Here is a 20,136-nt window from a genome sequence, read left to right on the forward strand (position 1 = left end):
ATAATTTCCAAAAATTTTATTATGAGCGGATCCTCCGCACAATTCTGTATGTATTTCAAGAACAAAGTTGGTTTCTCAATCTCAATGGCTGTTCCCTTTACAATATTTAATATTCATTTCCATTTCAAAATATATTTAAAATTATAAACAAGTTTTCTATTTGGCGCGTACAGCAAGAGCGCTCAAATCAGCAATACACTTGTCAAGAGTTTCTTTTTCTTGTTGTGGGCTGATCGAACTTAGGACATTATTTACGATCCAGTTCACCATGTGTTTCTGATTAATACGGCGCTCAATGTGTCGGCATTCTACCTGGTAGTCCAAGCGACGCTTGACCTACGGAAATACAAAGAAAAAATAATAATAATTCACTTCAAGCTAGTACTAAAATTCTTTCCTATACCTCATTATAAACATTCATAGCGCGCTCGCGGAATGCGGCTTCCAACTGCAAAGATATATTTTCTTTCTTGGCATCCATAAGAAGCAAAGCACCTTCAGCACGCCATTGCTCTTTCTTTTCATTTTCGATCGCTTGGGCCAGCGATTTCAGTTCTTCTTCGCGGCCGGACTTCCACTCATTTTCGATTCTCTAAAATTTTATTTTAGAAAACTGCTATAACAAAGCTCTTTAGCAAGTTTGATTAATAAAACCTACGTCGATTTCTTTATCTGTCCAAGCAGCAACGGCCGGACCCAATTTCTTAACGGCGATAATAGCCATAATGGCTAAAGATAACCCACTGTAGTATTCGTGCTCCATGACGTAAATTTCTTTCGAACACAGGTAAGTAAGCAGACCTACGCCAAAAGTGTAAGGGCCAGTGACACCAGTCTTATTGTAGAAAAACTGGAACCACTCTTCAGGAATGAAGCCTAAACGCACTTTTCCAGGATGTTCTGGTCTTTCTCGGCGAACAAATTGGTCTCCTGAACCGGCTGCTGATGCCGATCTCATAGCCAAAACACCCAATGGACGTTGAACTGAAAATTATTGTTAAAGTTAAATCACATTTTTGTCATGCATTTTTGCAAATATATAATTTTAACATTTGCTACTCTCGCGATTACATAAACCATGATGGTGGCTCTCTCAATGATAATCGCGTAACATGCGAATAGACAGGAAAGGATATTGCATTGATTTTATTAAGAAAAACTCCACTGCATTTTAAGAATAGAACGTAAAATATATTTCAAATTAATACCTGAAAGTAAAGCAGTCCTTGACAACATTTTTAATTTTTAGTTTTTGTTCACTTCAAAGAAAAAAATCGACAAAATGAGTTGCTCTCTGCCCAATCGTGTCAGCTTAACTGTCAAATGACAAGAGTTCTGCTTCTTCTTATGTACACCGTGAAGAATTAGCCTCCCATAAAATTTTCAATTGAATAATTTATATCAGAATTTTCCAATAGAAATCTTACGAACAGGCCTACCAACACAAAGAAATCAGTTTATCAAAATTCACAGTCCAATTAACAGAAGAACGTTATTAGTTAAAATATTTTTATGTTAAAAAATCTAAAAATTTATTAGTAAAAGGCGTTTGGGGAAATGAAAAGGCAACTCTATTCTTACTTTCCATGAAAGCTAACAAAAAAGAGAATTCATGATTTCGATGATTTCCAGTTCAGGTGTAAATGCAACAAAAATAATGCGTGGAATTTTGTGTGATTTTATCAGTAAATTCCTTCTTTATTCATTCTTACTGCATAAAATAGCTCTATACTATTAGTAGAATTTGTGACAAAGTGAAATGTATACAAATGCTTTGAAAGTTGGCTGTCGAACTACAATGCAAGCATGGAAATTTAAAAACGGTAATCAGTGTAGTCCATTCATAGTTATAAGAGATAATCATCTCTTAGCTTAATTCTACCGGCCATAGTTGTTGCTATTTTTATTTTCCTTATTTGACAAAGACGCGTGCTTCGCATTTCCCTTCAATCGGAGTAAATTAAGCAATGAACGCGAGAATGGCAAAGTTATTCGTACACACCTTGGCAGTCATTGATCTTTTAGTGTTATTTTTGTACGATATATGTAAATTGTTAACTTGGGAAAAATTTCTTTGATTCATTTCGATTTTTTCTTTTTATTCATTTAGAATTGGGTAAATTACGTCTTGATTTGGCAAAAGCAAATACCGACTTCACGCATCATTTATTGAAAGGTAAAGAGGTTTTGCACGCATGATTTGCTCTCGCGTTTAATGACTTGAAAACTAATAAGCAATTTAAATGTTTAAGTACTAACTAAGATTAAAATCAACACTAACAAAACTGTCAAGAATAATGGGAGTACAAGATTACGCCATCCCTAGACCTTGACGGCAGCACAGAAACGAAACGAATAAAAGACAAAGAACAACCGAAAGCAAGAAAAAGTAGCATTAAACCAAGGTGGATTTATTAAGGTGACAGCATTCACCCAGCTGAATTTTTCACCGTAGGTATGGCTTACGTCAAAATGATATGCTTTGTTTGTATGAATTGGTATGCTTACATTCGTATGGTTACATTTGCTTGCTGATTTTGACGTGATGATTGGACCACACGCAACAACAAATACATGTAGGGTTTTACTTATATGTGTTTGCTGTCACCTGTAATAAATTCGCCTTGCATTAAACGTTACATATGCAGCCATTACTGTTGTGAAAGGTTTTTCTCCATAGAAATTATTTTGGTTGAATATTTCGGTATTTTTGGTTTGTGTAATTATTACTAACCATATGAAGAAAATACAAGGAGAATGAATAGCTAATTTAATTGCGCAATTGGCTGATAATAATAAATAACTGGAGGAAATCCGTAAACAACGTTACATTTACGTTTTAAAAAATACGCATTTCATATTCGATATTACATTTTGTAATAAGTAATATTACAATATATAATTGCTATATGAATGCATAGTTAATAATACCTAACAAACGTTTTATTAGAATTATGTCTACAAACCTGTTTTCTTTGTCGGCATCCATTTAGCTTTTACTTTGCCATTTTTCTTTACACTCGTAAAAATAATGAACGAATAATGAAAATAGTAAATGAGAAATCTCGCTTTTACATTACGGAGTGGGAGTTAAGCCCGAAAAAGTAGATCATATATTTATATGTGAACATATTATAAAGATACTTTGTTATAATTCGTGCTTTCATAATTTAACATGCGGACATTAATTTTTATTAATTTGATTAATGTAACAATGACTATACTGTGGATGGTTATGTCACCTCTACTTTGAGATTTTGGCAGTTAATACGCTACACATAAAAGAATTATCAATTACGTATATTACCGCCAGCAATAATCTGTTAAAATTTCTATGTTTACCCTGAAAAAATTTGTAAAATCACCTTCATTTTCCCATAAGATAACTTCAGTTTATTGTTTCGGATGCGAAAAATCTGACAATTAAATTTTGTATTTGATTCTTCCTGACGTATTTAAATCTTCTTGTTCTGTAAATAAATGTAAGTGTAAAATTGAAATGAGTTCTATAAAAAAATGATATAATTTAACACGGTTTCCTCCCGATAAGATACCGCTGTATTTTTCTAATTTACACGAGCATTAAATTATCGGTTGCAACTAGACAATTTGAAAATGCTAGCTGGTGTAAATTACTTTATGAACAGGTGTTTGAAATATAGTCTAATCAATTTACTTTACGAATTTCCCATAGACTGCAATTAATTTTGTTTTGTGTTTCCACATTTATATAGCAATAGTGATTCACAAATAGTTGTTGCCGAAATATTGTCAAAAATATTAGGTAATTTATCAACCCTGGTTGCTATACCAATTTTATATTTTATTAATATTTAGCCTGGCAACACTAATCAACTAACATATTTTTATGTTTCCTTTTGCATGGCTTTCCAGCTGTCAGTTGCAATTGTCCCGTTAACTCGACGCGATTGATAAAAAAGAAACATCAAGTAAAATTTGCTCTTCAACGGCAACGAATACAGGAGTCACGTCCACAATTTACCCAAAAATTTTTAATTCCATTGTGTTCACGTTTGTATTTGTATCGTTGTTATCGCGAATTAACTGCGATTGCTGTTGCTGTAATTGCTTCAAAACAATACCAGCTGCCTTTTGTGTTTTCAAAAATAAGTTTTACACTTCCACCACCACTTGAAAAATTTTTCTGCACAGAAAATTGTCATTTGTGTGAACATCTGGATAGTGCTATATCTTCAAAGCAGTACGTAAAACAACAAAAGCAATTCTATCGCGACTACTCAAGTACATCTTTTGGAGCACCTCTTAAATACTCTGAAGCTCCCCTCTTAGGTGATCTTTGTCAGAAGTACGGTTTGGTTATTGCACGTACGTCCGCCGACGTTGGTCTAAATTACGTAGCTGGTCATAGATTTCAATTTCGCAGAAATATGTCAACATCATCTCAGAAGGAGTTCGAACGTCTCCCCACCAATGTTATGCCGACGCACTATGATTTAGAGTTGAAACCAAACCTGGAGGCTTTTACTTTCGAGGGCAAAACAAGCGTAAACATAAAGGTAAGTAGAAGATTACAATTTAATTATGCCTGTTATATATATATATTGAATGTACATGCGTATATTTTGTATATACATATATTTGGTAGCTTCTTCTCCAGTTTGTGGTGTGCGTCTTGATGTGTCCCAAAAATGTAAAACGGTAGATTGTTTTTGTGATAATCTTTTTTTATTGTAGAAATGAAGCCAGAGGTGTGCGCCATAGCATGCAAACTGGCTCTATTAGGAAAATCTTTCAATAATTTGATATTTCAAGATAGTCCCGCAGAACTCGGCCGCGGCAGCCGTATAAAGTATATACATGTGTACAAATATATGTTAATAAATGCTTGGGCATGGTATGAATGTGAAAATGTGAACGAGAAAAAATGAATGCGAGCAATTCGCTTTCACTTCTGCCGTAGTGAATGGAAGAAAGAAAGCGTTTCAATCTGAATATATTTTTGTGACGTTAACAATTCGTGATAAAGAATGCTAATATTTTATGAGAAAGAACATAGGATGACAATTTTAACCTATTAAGTGATTATGTCGTATATATGCGTCAATTTCATAAGTAGAGAGATGGTTCATAGTATACACCCCTAGACAAGCAACTGCCTATTGTGAAAGGTCGGCCAACCTTCTAAAATTTCTAAGTATTTTAAGCATTTTAGTGTGTACATAAATTTTTTTTTTTTGAAAATTGTTCCATTCGCCTGTGAAACTGTAAGTGACGCCTCATCGGATGTTGTCATCGTCCAAGATTTTGCGCCACACGATAGAACGGGCATGATTAGAGCCTTGTTAGTGTTAGTTTTGTTCATAGAGAGAGGACTTTACTACTTATTGCATACTTAGTCCAAAGTAGCACTTGTTGTCAAGAGAGATCCTACGTGGAATTTACATTGTTATCTTTGTTTGTGCTGCTTCCTACATAAATGAAGACTATTACAATTTCGAAATCATAACTGTGAACAGTGACGTGGGTGCCAATACGCGAGTACGGCGACTGTTTGCTTGTTGACAGGTACTTGGTTCTGGCTTCGTTCTCCACCACATAATTCTGCTTACCAAACCAACCTATGGACAACACTATAATCTATTAGAGGTGACATACCACAATATCGTAGTCATAACCGTAACCGTACACACCAATTGAATTCTGGTTTTCCGCCGTAACCATAACCAGCAGCATTGTGGTATATAGGTATGGCATGATAATATAATATTTGCAAATATCAGCTGCTTATGGCTTTGAGATCAATAATTGATGACAATAAAAATCGATATGGTTAAGATTACGGTTAAGGTTATGCATGGTACCTCTAATTTAACCTTTATCCACTTTTACATTAGTATCTCTTATATAAAGCCATTAAGTAGTGAGTATTTATAGATCGCATGCTAATGAGGTGCTTGCCATGAAGTGTTCTATTATCACTTATGTTATCAGTTACGGGCTTTAGGGGATTTTAATTTACCTAATCTTAGTCGGTCATATTTAAACATTCAATTATTTACTCCATCAAATATCAGCCACTCAGTCACTCTTATTTCATCGAAAACTTGCTTGGTTGCATAATAGCGATGCATTGCTTTTCGAATTTGCGAAATAAGTTTTTTTTTTTTTTAATTTAACGCCACTAGTGAGCACTGTGTTATAATTTATTTGTGTCTTATAAGGATGTAAGGAATAACCCGAAAGTCATCAATTATACAAACACTGGTTTTTATGACGATTTCACCGCTACTTCTTCCGATTTCTTTTCATCTAATTTCGTATCTGATGTTGATGTCCCCGATGCTGATGTTATCTATTCACTTTTGTCAACTGTCGCTTAACTTTTTGAAGCTATCGTTTGTATAACCAATTTATACGGAATTCTTCGAAACTTTTGAAAATATTTAACATAGAACACCTATAACTAATTAGTTTGCGGTCGCCATAGCCGAATGGGTTGATATGTGACTACCATTCGGAAGTGCACAGGTTCGAATCTCCATGCATGAAACACCAAATGACGGAACAAGTTTTTTCTAATAGTGGTCGCCCCTCGGCAGTCAATGGCAACTCTCCGAGTGTATTTCTGCCATGAAAAGCTCCTCGGCTTAAAACTGTAGGTCCCTCCATTTGTGCAGCAATATAAAGACGTGTACTACAAATAGGAGGAACTCGGCCAAACACGCCATAAAGTGTGTAAGCGCCAATTATATAGGGGAGATCGGGGGGTTATGAGACGGGTTTTGTTTTTTGACCATAAACATAATATAACCTATCCATTTTTCTGCACATTAAAATTTTTTAATTGTGATTAAGTATAACAACACTTTGACAAAAGATTAATTTCTTAAAATTATAGAAAAATCTCTAAGTTTTGCCTGCCTGCTCAAAAATCATTTTTTTCGGATTTTCGCATGTTCGGGGGGTTGTGAGACACAAATTTCATCAGAAAGAAAACGGCCTGATTTTATAAAAATTTTTTATTTCAATCGTTAAAAAGGCATATATTGGCTTCTACAATATAATTGATATGAACAATATGAATAATATACCTAATCAATCAATCGTAGACCAATTTGGAAAACTCACAAATAGACAAACCGTAGTACATTTTGCTGGCACGAAGAAGATATTGCACTAACTCGTCTTCTTGTTCTACGCTAAATATCTGTCGAATATAAAATAAATTGTCTGAAGGTTGAAAAATAACGAAAATTCAATTATATCACGATTAAATATAAACCTTTTTTCCACCAGTTCTCTTGAGTAAATTTGAAACAAAATCAACAAGTTTTTCATTCGAAGTGGTTGTGGGGTCTATGTTCGCTTCCATCAGACTTGAAATGTAGCGCGCCAATTTCGACTTATCGATTTTATATGCGCTACCAACGGATCGTAGAGACTTTTTCGCGATTGTAACCTCCTTAATAGCAGCCACAAAAACATTGGCATCAATCGCAGGTTTAACAGTCTGACTATACTTATGACGCACCATAATGTCTGAAAAATAAATAATTAATTATCAAAAACCCTGTATTTATCCAATACAGTGTAAATAACACTAAACGTAACACAGAAATGCGAGATACGGCTGTAGAATACTATTAAATGTTCCTAGATTACGGAAATAGCATGTCTCATGACCCCCCGAATACGCTGTCTCACGACCCCCCAATTGCTTTATTTTCAATGTGGCCACTGTTTTATGGATGCATTTAATATTTACGCAAAACTCTTGTTGTGGGTCAAAAGGCTACTCACCAAGGAAGGTTTTGATGCATGCACTTTTATAATTAGCTTGTTCAACAAAGTGTAAGAAACAACAAAAACGATTATCAGCAAAACTTTCAATCACACAAGTGGAGTCGCGGTATGAGGACACACAAATAACCTGCATGAACAAAATATTTGTCATGTAAATATTATGATTGAAAGCTAGCAAGAAGTTACGCAGATACCAGACAGATGCCGCGCTCTTCAGTTCAGGGCTGTGAGCGTGTCTCATGACCCCCCGTGTCTCACGACCCCCCGATCTCCCCTACATATACTAGCAAACCCGGCCCGCTTCGCTGGGCACACTAAAATAGAATAGATATGGTTTAGAACAGAAAAGATATGGTTTTCATATTATTTATTTCTTTATTTTTTATTCAAGAGCTTTGGCATAATAGACTAAGAGCCCGCGACGCCCAGACCTTCGTTAAATTATAAAAGTTGGAAATTTTTCTATATACGTCTCCTATACAGGTATAAGCAAACCCAGATTATTAAACCTGGGTCGCGGTGGCTTTGGCAGGTAACAGGTAGTAAAGGTGAGTAAAATTGAGTCTCAAATTTGTAATAGTATAAAGCTTAGTTTTTATACATTTCAACTTACAATCATATCAGAAACTGCCTCGTCCATTGGCGGACACTTAGGGCGGTAACAACCCCTCCCCAGACACCCTAACATTCTAATTATTTATAAATCTACTTTCGTCATAGTATAAAATCTAATTTTTATATATGTTATTCAGAGATCTATAAAAATAATGTTTTCACAATCCCCAGACAGTTTCGATGGTTCCCCTATCTTCCCAGACATAATGAGGTCCACTCCAGGCGTGAGCGCGATGAATATATATGTACGTTGGTGCGAGTGAAATAGCGCGATTGGTCTACGACGATCTTTTTCTGCGCATCAGCTGTCTTATACTCTGTATAATACTCCGTATTGTATATTATGTAGTGTGAACTGTTATACGTACAGCAACTTTTGAAGAAATAGTCATTGAAGAAGCTCCTTATACAAAAAAAATACCAGTCTAACGGTTAGACGGGATAGAAGTGAAACCTTCCGTAAGACAAACTGAGAGAGAATGAGACGAAAGCAGCATTAGGGGCGGGATAATTATAGGTTCATTATAATATTGCTATAAAGTTCATATTTTATTTTCTTCATTTTATTATTATTCATCCTCAATGTTTTCAATTTCAACAAATGATACGAGTGGCTTATGATAGCTAAAATATGATACAAATGCTTTGGTTTCGATGTTGTCAACATATCTTTGAAATACCGCGTCAATTGTTGTTTTTGATCGTGTTGTCGGTTCAGTGCGATTGTTACACATTTTTAAATTGAATGTTGTATTGAGAAAGTCAATTGAAGGAACCGCTGTGTCTAATGCAAAATTTACGTTAAAATCGCCACTTAAAATCATTGGAACTTTATCGTAATCTTTTCTAAGTATCCGCGATACTTCAGATGTATACTTTATTAAATTTTCGTGAATGAATTCCGTGATGCTATTTATTGATTTTTTTTTCTGTCGATATTCACGACACTTTTCTGCATTGTTTTTCGGCATAATTGCGGTAAATATTTAAAAATGAAAATATTTACGAATACAAAAATACACACGCGGTTGCTATTATGAGCGTCCCCAGCAAAACCTGCGTGACCGAAACTCTAACACAATTACATTTTTTTGAATGTTACAAACACATATGCACGCAGGTTTTGCTGGGGCGTGACCGAAACTCTAACACAATTACACATATGCACTCGTATTTGTTTGAAAATCGACTTTTTTTTTGGTTCTCCGTCACCTTTGGAAAATGTGTAAACAGTAAGCAAACTTTACACATATATTTTCCCTCATTTTTGCATCAGTAAAATTAAACAAACGCCGTAGCCGAATGGGTTGGTGCGTGACTACTATTCAGAATTCACAGAGAGAACGTCAGTTCGAATCTCGGTGAAAACACCAAAATTAAGGAAAACTATTTTTCTAATAGCGCTCACCCCTCAGCAGGCAATGGCAAAACACCGAGTGTATTTCTGCCATGAAAAAAAGCTCCTCATAAACATATCATAAAATAAAATAAAATATCTGTTTAAAAAAAAAAATTTTCTTGTGATTCGAACCAAGGATTTTGGATCGGAAGCTCACATTGCTAGTCGCTCGGCTACCGCGCCATACTGTCGGCGCTGGCCTAAAAGTTATTTAGTTCGTCGCTACGTTTATATCAACATATAATATAACGCTTCGTAACTAAATAACTTTTAGGCCAGCACCTACAGCATGACGCGGTAGCCGAGCGACTAGCAATGTGAGCTTCCGATCCAAAATCCTTGGTTCGAATCACAAGAAAAAATAAAAGTTATTTTTATTTAGTTCGTCGCTACGTTTATATCAACATATAATATAACGCTTCGTAGCCAAGTAGGTCGCTTTTTTCGTTTCACTTTTTCCCAAATCACTCCCAACGATTCTAAAGAAGTTTTCACTTCAAAAAACCAAAAATGACGACTGAGTTCCGATCAACAGTTGATGATATTGAATCTGTTAAATCTATCCACTTCCAAAAATACGTAGAATTAGACAATATCTGGATGATGAGTCATGCTCTTGAATTACCTGATATACCTATGTGGGTTGGCTTCAATAGTCGGATTGATAATGGTGATAGTTCGCAGCAAGTTATTTCTTATTTGACTCCAATAAATGCGTCACCAACCAGTACATCTATAGTTTTGGAAACGATGGTTCAAAGCCAAAGTTGCTCTTCAATTACAGGCTACGGAGAAACCTTGATTTGATAATTTATTTATCCATTTAGGTCCGTTCCACATTATGATGGCTTACTTCAAGGCTGTTGGAAAAATCATTTGTGACTGTGGATTAAGCAATGTTATGGTTGAGAGCAATTTATTGGCAAGTGGTTCAGTGAATGGATTTCTAGATGGAAAACATTTTAACCGCTGCAAACGGTTGCACCCTATGGTTTCACTAGGGATAGAAATTCTCCATTTCAAATCGTTCCTAGAAAATGATAAAATTACTTTAACAGATGATATGATTGACGAAATAAAACGACTACAATCCTGTAAAATATCATCTTTTATCATTGAAAATGAGGACGTAAAAGAGCTGATGAATAACTATATAATCTACAAACAACAAAGCTTGAATGGGGAACATGGAAAAACGGTACAGTTTTATCTAATATACATAAATCTTATACATCATTATTTAAATTTATCTCGAAGCATTCGTACTGGAGATTTCGATCTTTTTAAATCTGTATTGCCGAAAATAACAAACTTGTTTTTCATCTGCAACCAACAAAACTATGCGCGATGGACTGTAAAATACAACGACACTTTATTAGCAGTATCTGAAACACATCCACATTTATATGAAGGATTTCAACAAGGTTTCTTCGGTATTAAAAGATTAAATATTTTTTTTGATTTAATAATAATGTTTGACACATTATATTTTTACTTTGTATTGTAATGGCTATAATTATAAATATAATTGAAATCTTTTTCGATTGGTTCAATTACGATCTAAATTATTCTCTCTCCTTACAGTAAAACTAACATGCATACAAATTTATCTTCTTAACTTTAAACTTCTAGAATTTTACCATCAGCTGTCGATTTTTCGTATTTTTTTCTGCACAATACTAGAAAAAATTTTCGATTGATATTTACAACTTTCGTAGATCTCCACTTGACTCAATAAAAATCGCATTATTGTATTGTTGATTTAATAATTTGTTAATATGAAAATTTTTCTGCGTTCTCCTTTAAAAATTTACTTTTTTTATCTGTTATAAATGTATATAATGAATTTTCTTGATAAATTTAGAGAACAGATCGCACTATTTCACTCGCGCCAACGTACATATATATTCATCGCGCTCACGCCTGGAGTGGACTTCATTATGTCTGGGAAGATAGGGGAACCATCGAAACTGTCTGGGGATTGTGAAAACATTATTTTTATAGATCTCTGAATAACATATATAAAAATTAGATTTTATACTATGACGAAAGTAGATTTATAAATAATTAGAATGTTAGGGTGTCTGGGGAGGGGTTGTTACCGCCCTAAGTGTCCGCCAATGGACGAGGCAGTTTCTGATATGATTGTAAGTTGAAATGTATAAAAACTAAGCTTTATACTATTACAAATTTGAGACTCAATTTTACTCACCTTTACTACCTGTTACCTGCCAAAGCCACCGCGACCCAGGTTTAATAATCTGGGTTTGCTTATACCTGTATAGGAGACGTATATAGAAAAATTTCCAACTTTTATAATTTAACGAAAGTCTGGGCGTCGCGGGCTCTCACTCTATAAGCAATATTTTTTGTTTTTCTATTTGTTTTTGAGTAAATATAAAATATAAATTGAAAATCAGGAAAAAAGAAGATTGTTTTTAAATTTCAAATCAACGCAAATGAATAACTAAGATTCAAAGGCACGGCGGGTCCACGTTTTGGCATATATTTCGAGACCCTAGTCATCAATAGGTATGAAAATTACCCCGCATTAAAGCACTTATCAACAGCTTTCATTTGATACCCATATTGTACATACACAACCAAAGGTTACCCGGGTCCACGTTTTGGTCTCTATCTCGAGACCCCAGTCACGGAGCGGCATGAAAAATACTCTGTACTAAAGCATTCACCAACAGCTTCAATTTGATATCCATATTGTACATACACATCCGAAGGTTACCCGGGTCCACGTTTTGACCTATATCTCGAGCCCTATCCACCAATAGGCATCCAAACTATACGTAAACCATCTTCAATACCTACTTAACAATGTGTGTAAGTTTGGTTTAATTCGGTGCAAAGATACGGCCGGTTAGCGAACACACACAAAAAGTTGACTATTTTATATATAAGATATATGTATAAGTTATCTTGCCTTGATATTACAACCGCCTTTCAAGTGTGAATTAAATCATATTATATTTCCATAATAAGAGAAGAACGTTTGTCAGTGATGGCATATCTTCGAAATCGTTTATTACTACTTTACTTTTCTCAGGTTTGCATCTTGGGACCTCTATTCTGTATTCTGTTAATTAACGATTTATCTATCTTCGTTGTTTTATTGATAATTTAAAAATGAACTCCAAGAAATGTTACATTCTTTAAGGGGGAGGTAGGGTTTAGCGCTAAAAAAAAACACTTTTTTTGTGAATTTTTTACAGAAATATGGCTTAAGATACTTTAATAAAATCAGTTACATGTTATTGTACATCTTTTCAATAAGTTTTTAAAAAATATTAATAATAAAATATTGACAAATAAGCCCATGAGAGAGTTTTTTTGGAGATATGTTTTTCGAGAGGTGCTCTGCGGTGCCAATCGGCATTCGTCGTAGAATCATCTGAAACTAAAAAAGTCGAATTTTTCAGTTAAAGTATGACGTAATGCTCCCCCCTACATTAATAAAATTTTTTTTTTTTCATTTTTGTAGTTTTGGTGGCAAAAAAACGTAAAACGAGCATTTTTGGCGAAAAATTTCGCCATATTTGTAAGTGAAAAACAACCTTAAAAAACAAAAAATAAAAAAAACAGTGTAGGGCGGAGGTATTTTTGATTTAGAAAACGTGTGCCAAATTTGAAAAGAATCGGTTGAATAGTTTCGGAGTTGTGATTGGCACCGACTTTTAAGAAGTCGTTTCGGGCAAAACGCGTTTGAAAAAATGACTCTGAGAAATTATCGATGCTCCGCATTCGAGGTAGAGTGCCTACAAAGGCTATAACTTTGAGAGTTCTGCTCAGATCCACTTAAAATTTTGACACAACATTCTTGAAATGATTTACTATAAGATGAGTGAAGAAAAAATTTTTTAAATGATTTTAATTATATTCACTATTAATTATATAATAATGAAATCGGTTTCCTCACTTGCATGTGTAAGAAGAAATTCTTCCAATTTCTCAGGCCCATACACGCTTTTTACGTCGTTTTGGTCCAGAACTGACTGACAGAATTTTTGAGAGGTTGTAGCTCAATATTCCTAGTAGAAGTCGGCTCGACGTATTTCGAGTTTGCTTTAACAAAATGACTTATAGTGCTAATGGTCTTGTCAATAAAGCTTTATCGGACTTCAACTTGTCCACAAAATCTTTAGACCTAGACATATTCGAAAAAAAAACAATTAAATTGAAAAAATTCCATGAAAGATATTTTTTTTTTTTAAATACGTAAAAAACTCAATATTTTGTAGTGAAACCGTCATTCTGCATAATGGCATTGATGTTATATAATCCTCACAAACACGTCTGCATTCCATGCGTATCTGGTCCGTTTATAGAGTTGGTTGAAATATCGGAATTAAGGGCTAATCCAAAGCATTTTATTTATTTAAAACATTTTTAATTATTGTAATATACTATTTTTTATTTTAATGCACTACTTCTTTTATATATTTTTCTGAAGGTATGTGACGGAACAAAAACTATCACACTTAATGCTTTGGACATCAAAATAAATACAGTGGAATTGGATATAAATGATGAGAAAGTGAAACCAACCAATATTTCATATTCCACCGATAACGAGACTGCCACGTTAACTTTTGATCAGGAATTTCCGGCAGGAGCCTGTGGTGTGTTAAAAATGTGCTTTGCTGGGGAGCTTAACGATAAAATGAAAGGTTTTTATCGTAGCAAGTATTTTACACCAGGCGGCGAAGAACGCTATGCTGGTGTAACTCAATTCGAAGCCACGGATGCTAGACGTTGTTTTCCATGTTGGGACGAACCAGCCATCAAGGCTACTTTTGACATAGCATTAGTTGTGCCACAAGATCGCGTTGCTCTGTCCAATATGCCTGAAGTCAAGGAAGAAAATTTAGAGAATAATTTGCGTCGCATACGTTTCGATAGAACACCGATTATGTCAACGTATTTGGTGGCTGTTGTTGTTGGAGAATATGATTATGTCGAAGGTAAATCCGAAGATGGCATAATAGTGCGCGTATTTACCCCTGTCGGTAAGAAAGAGCAGGGTCTCTTTGCGCTGGAAGTGGCTACAAAGGTATTGCCTTATTACAAGAGTTATTTCAATATTGCATATCCCTTGCCAAAGATGGATTTGATAGCGATATCCGATTTCTCGGCTGGTGCGATGGAGAATTGGGGTCTTGTGACTTATCGTGAGACCTTTGTGTTAGTCGATCCGAAAAATACTTCGCTTATGCGCAAACAATCAATTGCATTAACTGTGGGTCATGAGATAGCACATCAATGGTTCGGTAAGTTTATTGTATTTATGTGCCAATTTTGTACACTTCGATCAGGTGGTCACAATAATATCACAGCAAAATTTTGCAAAGTTTTGTTTGTTTATTTTTTAAATATTTTTGTTATAAAGATATAGGTCATACTACAACGAAAATAACTCAAAGTTATAAACTTTGTACAAAGTTTAAAAAAATTCAACAAATATTCATACAAATTTCAAACGTTTTAGTCATAATGTAAAAACGAACGCTCGAATCTTTTTATATGCAAAGAAATTGAAGTAATCAATGCCACTTTGAACTTGTACAATATTGTTCCAAAATTTAATGCGCTATTAAATTAAGGAGTTTTCCTGAAAGTTCTAACTAAAAAGTTTAAAATTTTGATGAAATTGATTGAAGTTAATTTGCTCACATAACTTCTGGAGTGAGCACATTTCTTTACCCGAAGCCTTTTATCTTAGGCGACCAAGTTATTTCACCTCCTAGCCAGTTACCAAATATGTACCTTCTTAAATCTACACGAATTTCTAAATTTTTCTTTTGATATTTTTGGCTATGTAAAAGGGTTTTTGAATCAAAAAGTTTTTGTAGCTATCAGAAATTTTCGGATTTCGTACATTTTTTGTAAATGGTGATCTGAGAAACGAACTCCTTGTTCATTTGCTTTCATTGTGCGTTCTGCGTAACCGAATTTAAACAAGATCACAATTTTTACTGCTACAAGTCTACGTAAAAGGAGAAATGGCTCAACGAAAGCAGAGTAAAACAGATGAAACTAATGCATTTCCGTTCGCAATCGATGTCCTTAACTGCGGATATTGATTATTTTTAGTGCACCTTAGTGGAACTTTTTTACATGCTATATCATAAATGAGGTTCATTTGTTTTTTTCCTCCTAAATTTGTCTTCCTAATTTAAAGGAATAAGATTTTAATTGACTTTTGGTGCACATCGACCGCTTTTAGGAAAAACTCTCTATCAGTTGGTCTTTCATGCCCAGTATTCAACCGAATAGTAATCTCGCACCAACCCATTTGGCTACGGAGACTGTTGTTGTGTAGAATATCTCCACACATAATTATTATAACGATTAAGTCCAAGTCTGTATTTCCTTGAAATGAAGTAACCGTCTGATTCTTATTTTAAGTATCCCGTTTGCATTTTCGACTACAATTCCTAAGACTATAATACGAAGTTTTTTTTTTATCAGAGCTCCTAACACCCATAAAAATTATTCGGATTGTTTCCGTGGGAAATGATCTTGAGATTGAGCTGGATTAGCCAAGGAAACACGCTATACCATATATCCATCTCGAATAGTTTGTTACATACAGCCGTTATGTGAACAAAATTATAATATCTTTTACACAAGTGCTCGGGCATGAAAATAAATGAATAGTCGAAATTTTAGAAAATCTCGCTATTATTGTGACCACCTCTGTAAGTATTTCATTGAATGATTTTTAATACCTGCAATTTGTCCGATTTATACTAATAGCAATTCTTTGAGCTCTGCCATGTGTTATGTGAGCTGCGCCGGCAAATAGACATTCGACATTGTTTAAAAATAATTTTTTTCAAAATTTTCGTATTCATATTCTTTCAGGCAATCTGGTAACCATGGAGTGGTGGACACATTTATGGTTGAATGAAGGATACGCTTCGTTTGTGGAATTCCTATGTGTAAACCACCTGTTCCCTGAATATGACATTTGGACTCAATTTGTTACTGATATGTACACACGTGCATTAGAGCTAGATTCATTGAAAAATTCGCATCCCATTGAAGTACCTGTCGGTCACCCTTGTGAAATTGATGAGATATTTGATGAAATAAGCTACAACAAAGGCGCTTCTGTTATTCGTATGCTTCACGATTATATTGGCGAGGAGGACTTCCGTAAGGGCATGAACATCTATCTAACTCGCCATCAGTACAAGAACACATTTACGGAAGATTTGTGGGCTGCTTTGCAGGAGGCGAGCTCGAAGCCTGTAGCCAAAGTTATGTCCACCTGGATTAAGTTAAAAGGTTTTCCAGTAGTGAGTGTGGAGTCTGTACAAAAAGGTGATAATCAACGGTTGTTGAAGCTGGTTCAGAACAAATTTACGGCCGATGGTTCAACACCGGATAGTGATTACACCTGGGTGATCCCAGTAACAATTTCAACATCTCGCGATCCTAACAAAATTGCCAAGACCTTTCTGTTAGATCAGAAGTCAATGGAAGTGGTGTTGGACGATGTAAGCGCAAATGATTGGGTCAAGATTAATCCGGGTACAGTTGGTTTCTACCGAACGAGGTATTCCAAAGAAATGCTTGAGAAGTTATTGCCAGCAGTACGTGAAATGGTTTTACCGCCTCTTGATCGCTTAGGATTGATCGATGACATGTTTGCTATGGTTCAGGCAGGCCAAGCAAGTACTGCTGAAGTTTTGCAACTTATTGATTCGTATCGTAACGAAACCAATTATACTGTATGGACTGCTATCACAAATTCTTTGGCAAACTTGCATATATTAATTTCTCATACCGACTTAATGGAACATTTTAACCGTTATGGAGAAAAGTTGTATCGCCCAGTGGCGGACCGCTTGGGCTGGGATGTGCGGGAGAATGAGAATCATTTGGATACTTTATTGCGCAGCTTAGTTTTGTCACGTTTGGTATCATTCCGTTGTAAGGACGTTATAGCAGAAGCACAAAAACGGTAGGTAAACAAACAAAATTCAAGGAGAAAAGTTGTTACTGAAACTAAACCAAAAGAACTTGATCTGAAAATCTATATTTCTTTACACCAGGTTTCACGCGCACGCGAATGGTACTAATCCGATACCAGCTGATTTGCGTTCCACTTGCTACAAAGCGGTGTTGCAAGACGGGGACGAAACAATCTTCAACGAAATGTTGCAACTCTACCGTTCCACTGACTTACATGAAGAACAGGACCGCATTTCACGTGGGTTGGGCTGTATTGGCAATGTAGATTTGTTGCGCAAAGTTATAGATTTTGCTATGTCGGTAAGTGCAAAAATTTGTTTAGTATTTCAATATTATTAATTTTGTCTTGTATGATTATAATTCTTAGGGAGAAGTACGTGCTCAAGATTCTGTTTTTGTTATTGTGGCCGTAGCAGTTAATCCCAAAGGACGCGATATGGCTTGGCAGTTCTTTAAAGACAATAATCAAAAATTATTAGAGCAATATCAAGTAAGCTTTTTAAAATGATCTGCTTCTACATATACGTACATATTCTCATTTATTTATTTTTTTATTTTATTGATTTACAGGGTAGTTTCTTGTTAACCCGCCTTATTAAGTATTTGATTGAAAATTTCGCATCGGAGGAGCGTGCTGTTGAGGTAGAAAATTACTTTAAAAATAATCAGTTTCCCGGAACAGAACGTACTGTGTCTCAGGCCGTGGAGACCATTCGTCTTAACGCTAATTGGTTAAAACGTGATCTTGATACGTTGACTACTTACTTAAAAAAACAGTAGAAATTTAACGAAAAACTATCAGTTTATATACCTATTTAGCCCACACAAAATATATACAAAACAGTATGAAGAAAGCTGTAGTTGCAGCACCACAAGCCAAAGCTCATCACAATACTACATACAATGCAGGAAAGCAATTAATCGATCTACACTTCGATTTGCTAAGCTGTTTACCATCGATAATTTAGTAGTATGTAATTTATGTAAACAATGTAAAATGTATCCAGAGTGTTGGAAGAGGGTATGCAAAAATAGTTTTAGAAATGTGAAGATTTTAATATGTTACACGCAAGAAATCAAAAAATGTAAACTAATATTTCATATTTAATTACTTCTGCTCCTAATTTTCTGCTACGTTTCCAGTAACTTAACTTTCTAAATCTAGTCAGAGTTTCTACAGACGACTTTGTGAATTAGAATAAAAATATAAAAATACTACCTTCAGTCGAAATTTCTGCTAAAGCTTTCAAAAAGAAAATACCTCCCTCACACTCTGTATATGTACCTATATATCTTTTACTTTTGGCTTGATATCCTTAATTATATTAGTTTACTATTGAATACAGCGCTTATAATTTGTTTTGACTTTGTTATCCAGTGCACGATTAGATTAGATTAGATGAACATGTTCAGATACTGTGCTCACAATTGAAGCCATTAACACAGTAATTCAATTGCATTCATAGGATCTATTGTAATGCCGTAAATGAATTCGCATTTTTTAGGTATAAAATTTGTAATATGGAAATCGGTATTTATAAATCACACAAAATAAATACGAAAAATTCTTAAAACCAATTTATAAAACTGAGCTTGCTTCATTTGTTATTAGGAAATTGTGATACACGACCTAGAAGTTAATATTGAATCTACGACCTTCGGATTAATGTCTGATAAATCAAGCCTAGATGCACTGGACTATTTAAGTGAAATCAAGGTCTGCAAATATGAAATGGCGAATCAATTACACAGCCCAATAATTTAAGGAAAATGTTACTCTACACGAACACATGCTATAGTAATTATGAATTTGGATGTTTCCCGAACCAAATTGGGGCGTTTTCCAAAACGTCTGTGCTTTGTGTTCGAACAAAGTAACATGTTCCCAAACGCAAACCTGAAACCCTTGACAATGTGTCGTGTATCGTTGATGCTCTCGCTGCGCAACAAAAATCATTACAAAAAAGCTAATGTAATATGTGTACATAAAATGGGGGGAACGAAGAAAAGTAAGTTTTAATGAAATTGTTTTTATCGTTATAAAATATTTGCATTTGATTTTTAAATAAAATGTTCCAGCAATGTACCATATACATACGGTATTCATAAAGTATTAATGCGTTACTGTTACATTGTATACATATGTTTTGGGAAACGCCCATATCATGTACAAAACAACTTCAAATAAAATGCTTGTCCTCAGACATCTAAAGTAAAATTTAGCAAAATTTTCGTTTTATTCTAATCTAACTAAATCCCCTTTCTCAAAACAGCTATAATGAATGGTCGTTAAAAAGTAAATTAGAGGGTTAAAATAATCCATGATAATTTAAAACAGAATT

General features: G+C 34.6%; 2 protein-coding genes across 3 annotated transcripts; one reads left to right on the forward strand and one right to left on the reverse strand.

Annotated features, from left to right (window-relative positions):
- Positions 1 to 14: 14 nt before the first annotated feature.
- Positions 15 to 1,341, reverse strand: LOC129242619 (ATP synthase subunit b, mitochondrial). Its single transcript, XM_054879374.1, has 4 exons — positions 1,209 to 1,341; positions 659 to 984; positions 404 to 592; positions 15 to 336 (listed from the first exon to the last, which is right to left on the reverse strand). Exons 1-4 carry the CDS (start codon positions 1,234 to 1,236, stop codon positions 157 to 159), a joined length of 723 nt encoding a protein of 240 aa, XP_054735349.1. The 5' UTR covers positions 1,237 to 1,341; the 3' UTR covers positions 15 to 156.
- Positions 1,342 to 1,658: 317 nt separating this feature from the next.
- On the forward strand, positions 1,659 to 19,372 carry LOC129240313 (puromycin-sensitive aminopeptidase). Of its 2 annotated transcripts, XM_054876038.1 has the most exons (8): positions 1,659 to 1,823; positions 2,111 to 2,176; positions 3,895 to 4,538; positions 14,265 to 15,081; positions 16,679 to 17,783; positions 17,875 to 18,094; positions 18,162 to 18,284; positions 18,365 to 19,372. In XM_054876038.1, exons 1-8 carry the CDS (start codon positions 1,760 to 1,762, stop codon positions 18,572 to 18,574), a joined length of 3,249 nt encoding a protein of 1,082 aa, XP_054732013.1. In that variant the 5' UTR covers positions 1,659 to 1,759; the 3' UTR covers positions 18,575 to 19,372. The 2 variants fall into 2 exon arrangements, with proteins under 2 accessions (XP_054732013.1, XP_054732014.1); XM_054876039.1 differs by lacking the exon at positions 2,111 to 2,176.
- Positions 19,373 to 20,136: the final 764 nt, after the last annotated feature.

The sequence above is a fragment of the Anastrepha obliqua genome, chromosome 3 (genome assembly GCF_027943255.1).
Source record: "Anastrepha obliqua isolate idAnaObli1 chromosome 3, idAnaObli1_1.0, whole genome shotgun sequence".
NCBI classification, from domain to species: Eukaryota; Metazoa; Arthropoda; class Insecta; order Diptera; family Tephritidae; genus Anastrepha; species Anastrepha obliqua.

Bases quoted from the DNA above. Each gene is read 5' to 3' on its own strand.
- LOC129240313 (XM_054876038.1), top strand. From the start codon at position 1,760: ATGTATACAAATGCTTTGAAAGTTGGCTGTCGAACTACAATGCAAGCA. The intron at 4,539-14,264 runs GTAAGTAGAAGA...ATTTTTCTGAAG, and splicing joins AAACAAGCGTAAACATAAAG to GTATGTGACGGAACAAAAAC. The intron at 18,095-18,161 runs GTAAGTGCAAAA...TATAATTCTTAG, and splicing joins TTATAGATTTTGCTATGTCG to GGAGAAGTACGTGCTCAAGA.
- LOC129242619 (XM_054879374.1), bottom strand. From the start codon at position 1,236: ATGTTGTCAAGGACTGCTTTACTTTCAG. The intron at 593-658 runs GTAGGTTTTATT...ATAAAATTTTAG, and splicing joins GGACAGATAAAGAAATCGAC to AGAATCGAAAATGAGTGGAA. The intron at 337-403 runs GTATAGGAAAGA...GTATTTCCGTAG, and splicing joins CTATGAATGTTTATAATGAG to GTCAAGCGTCGCTTGGACTA.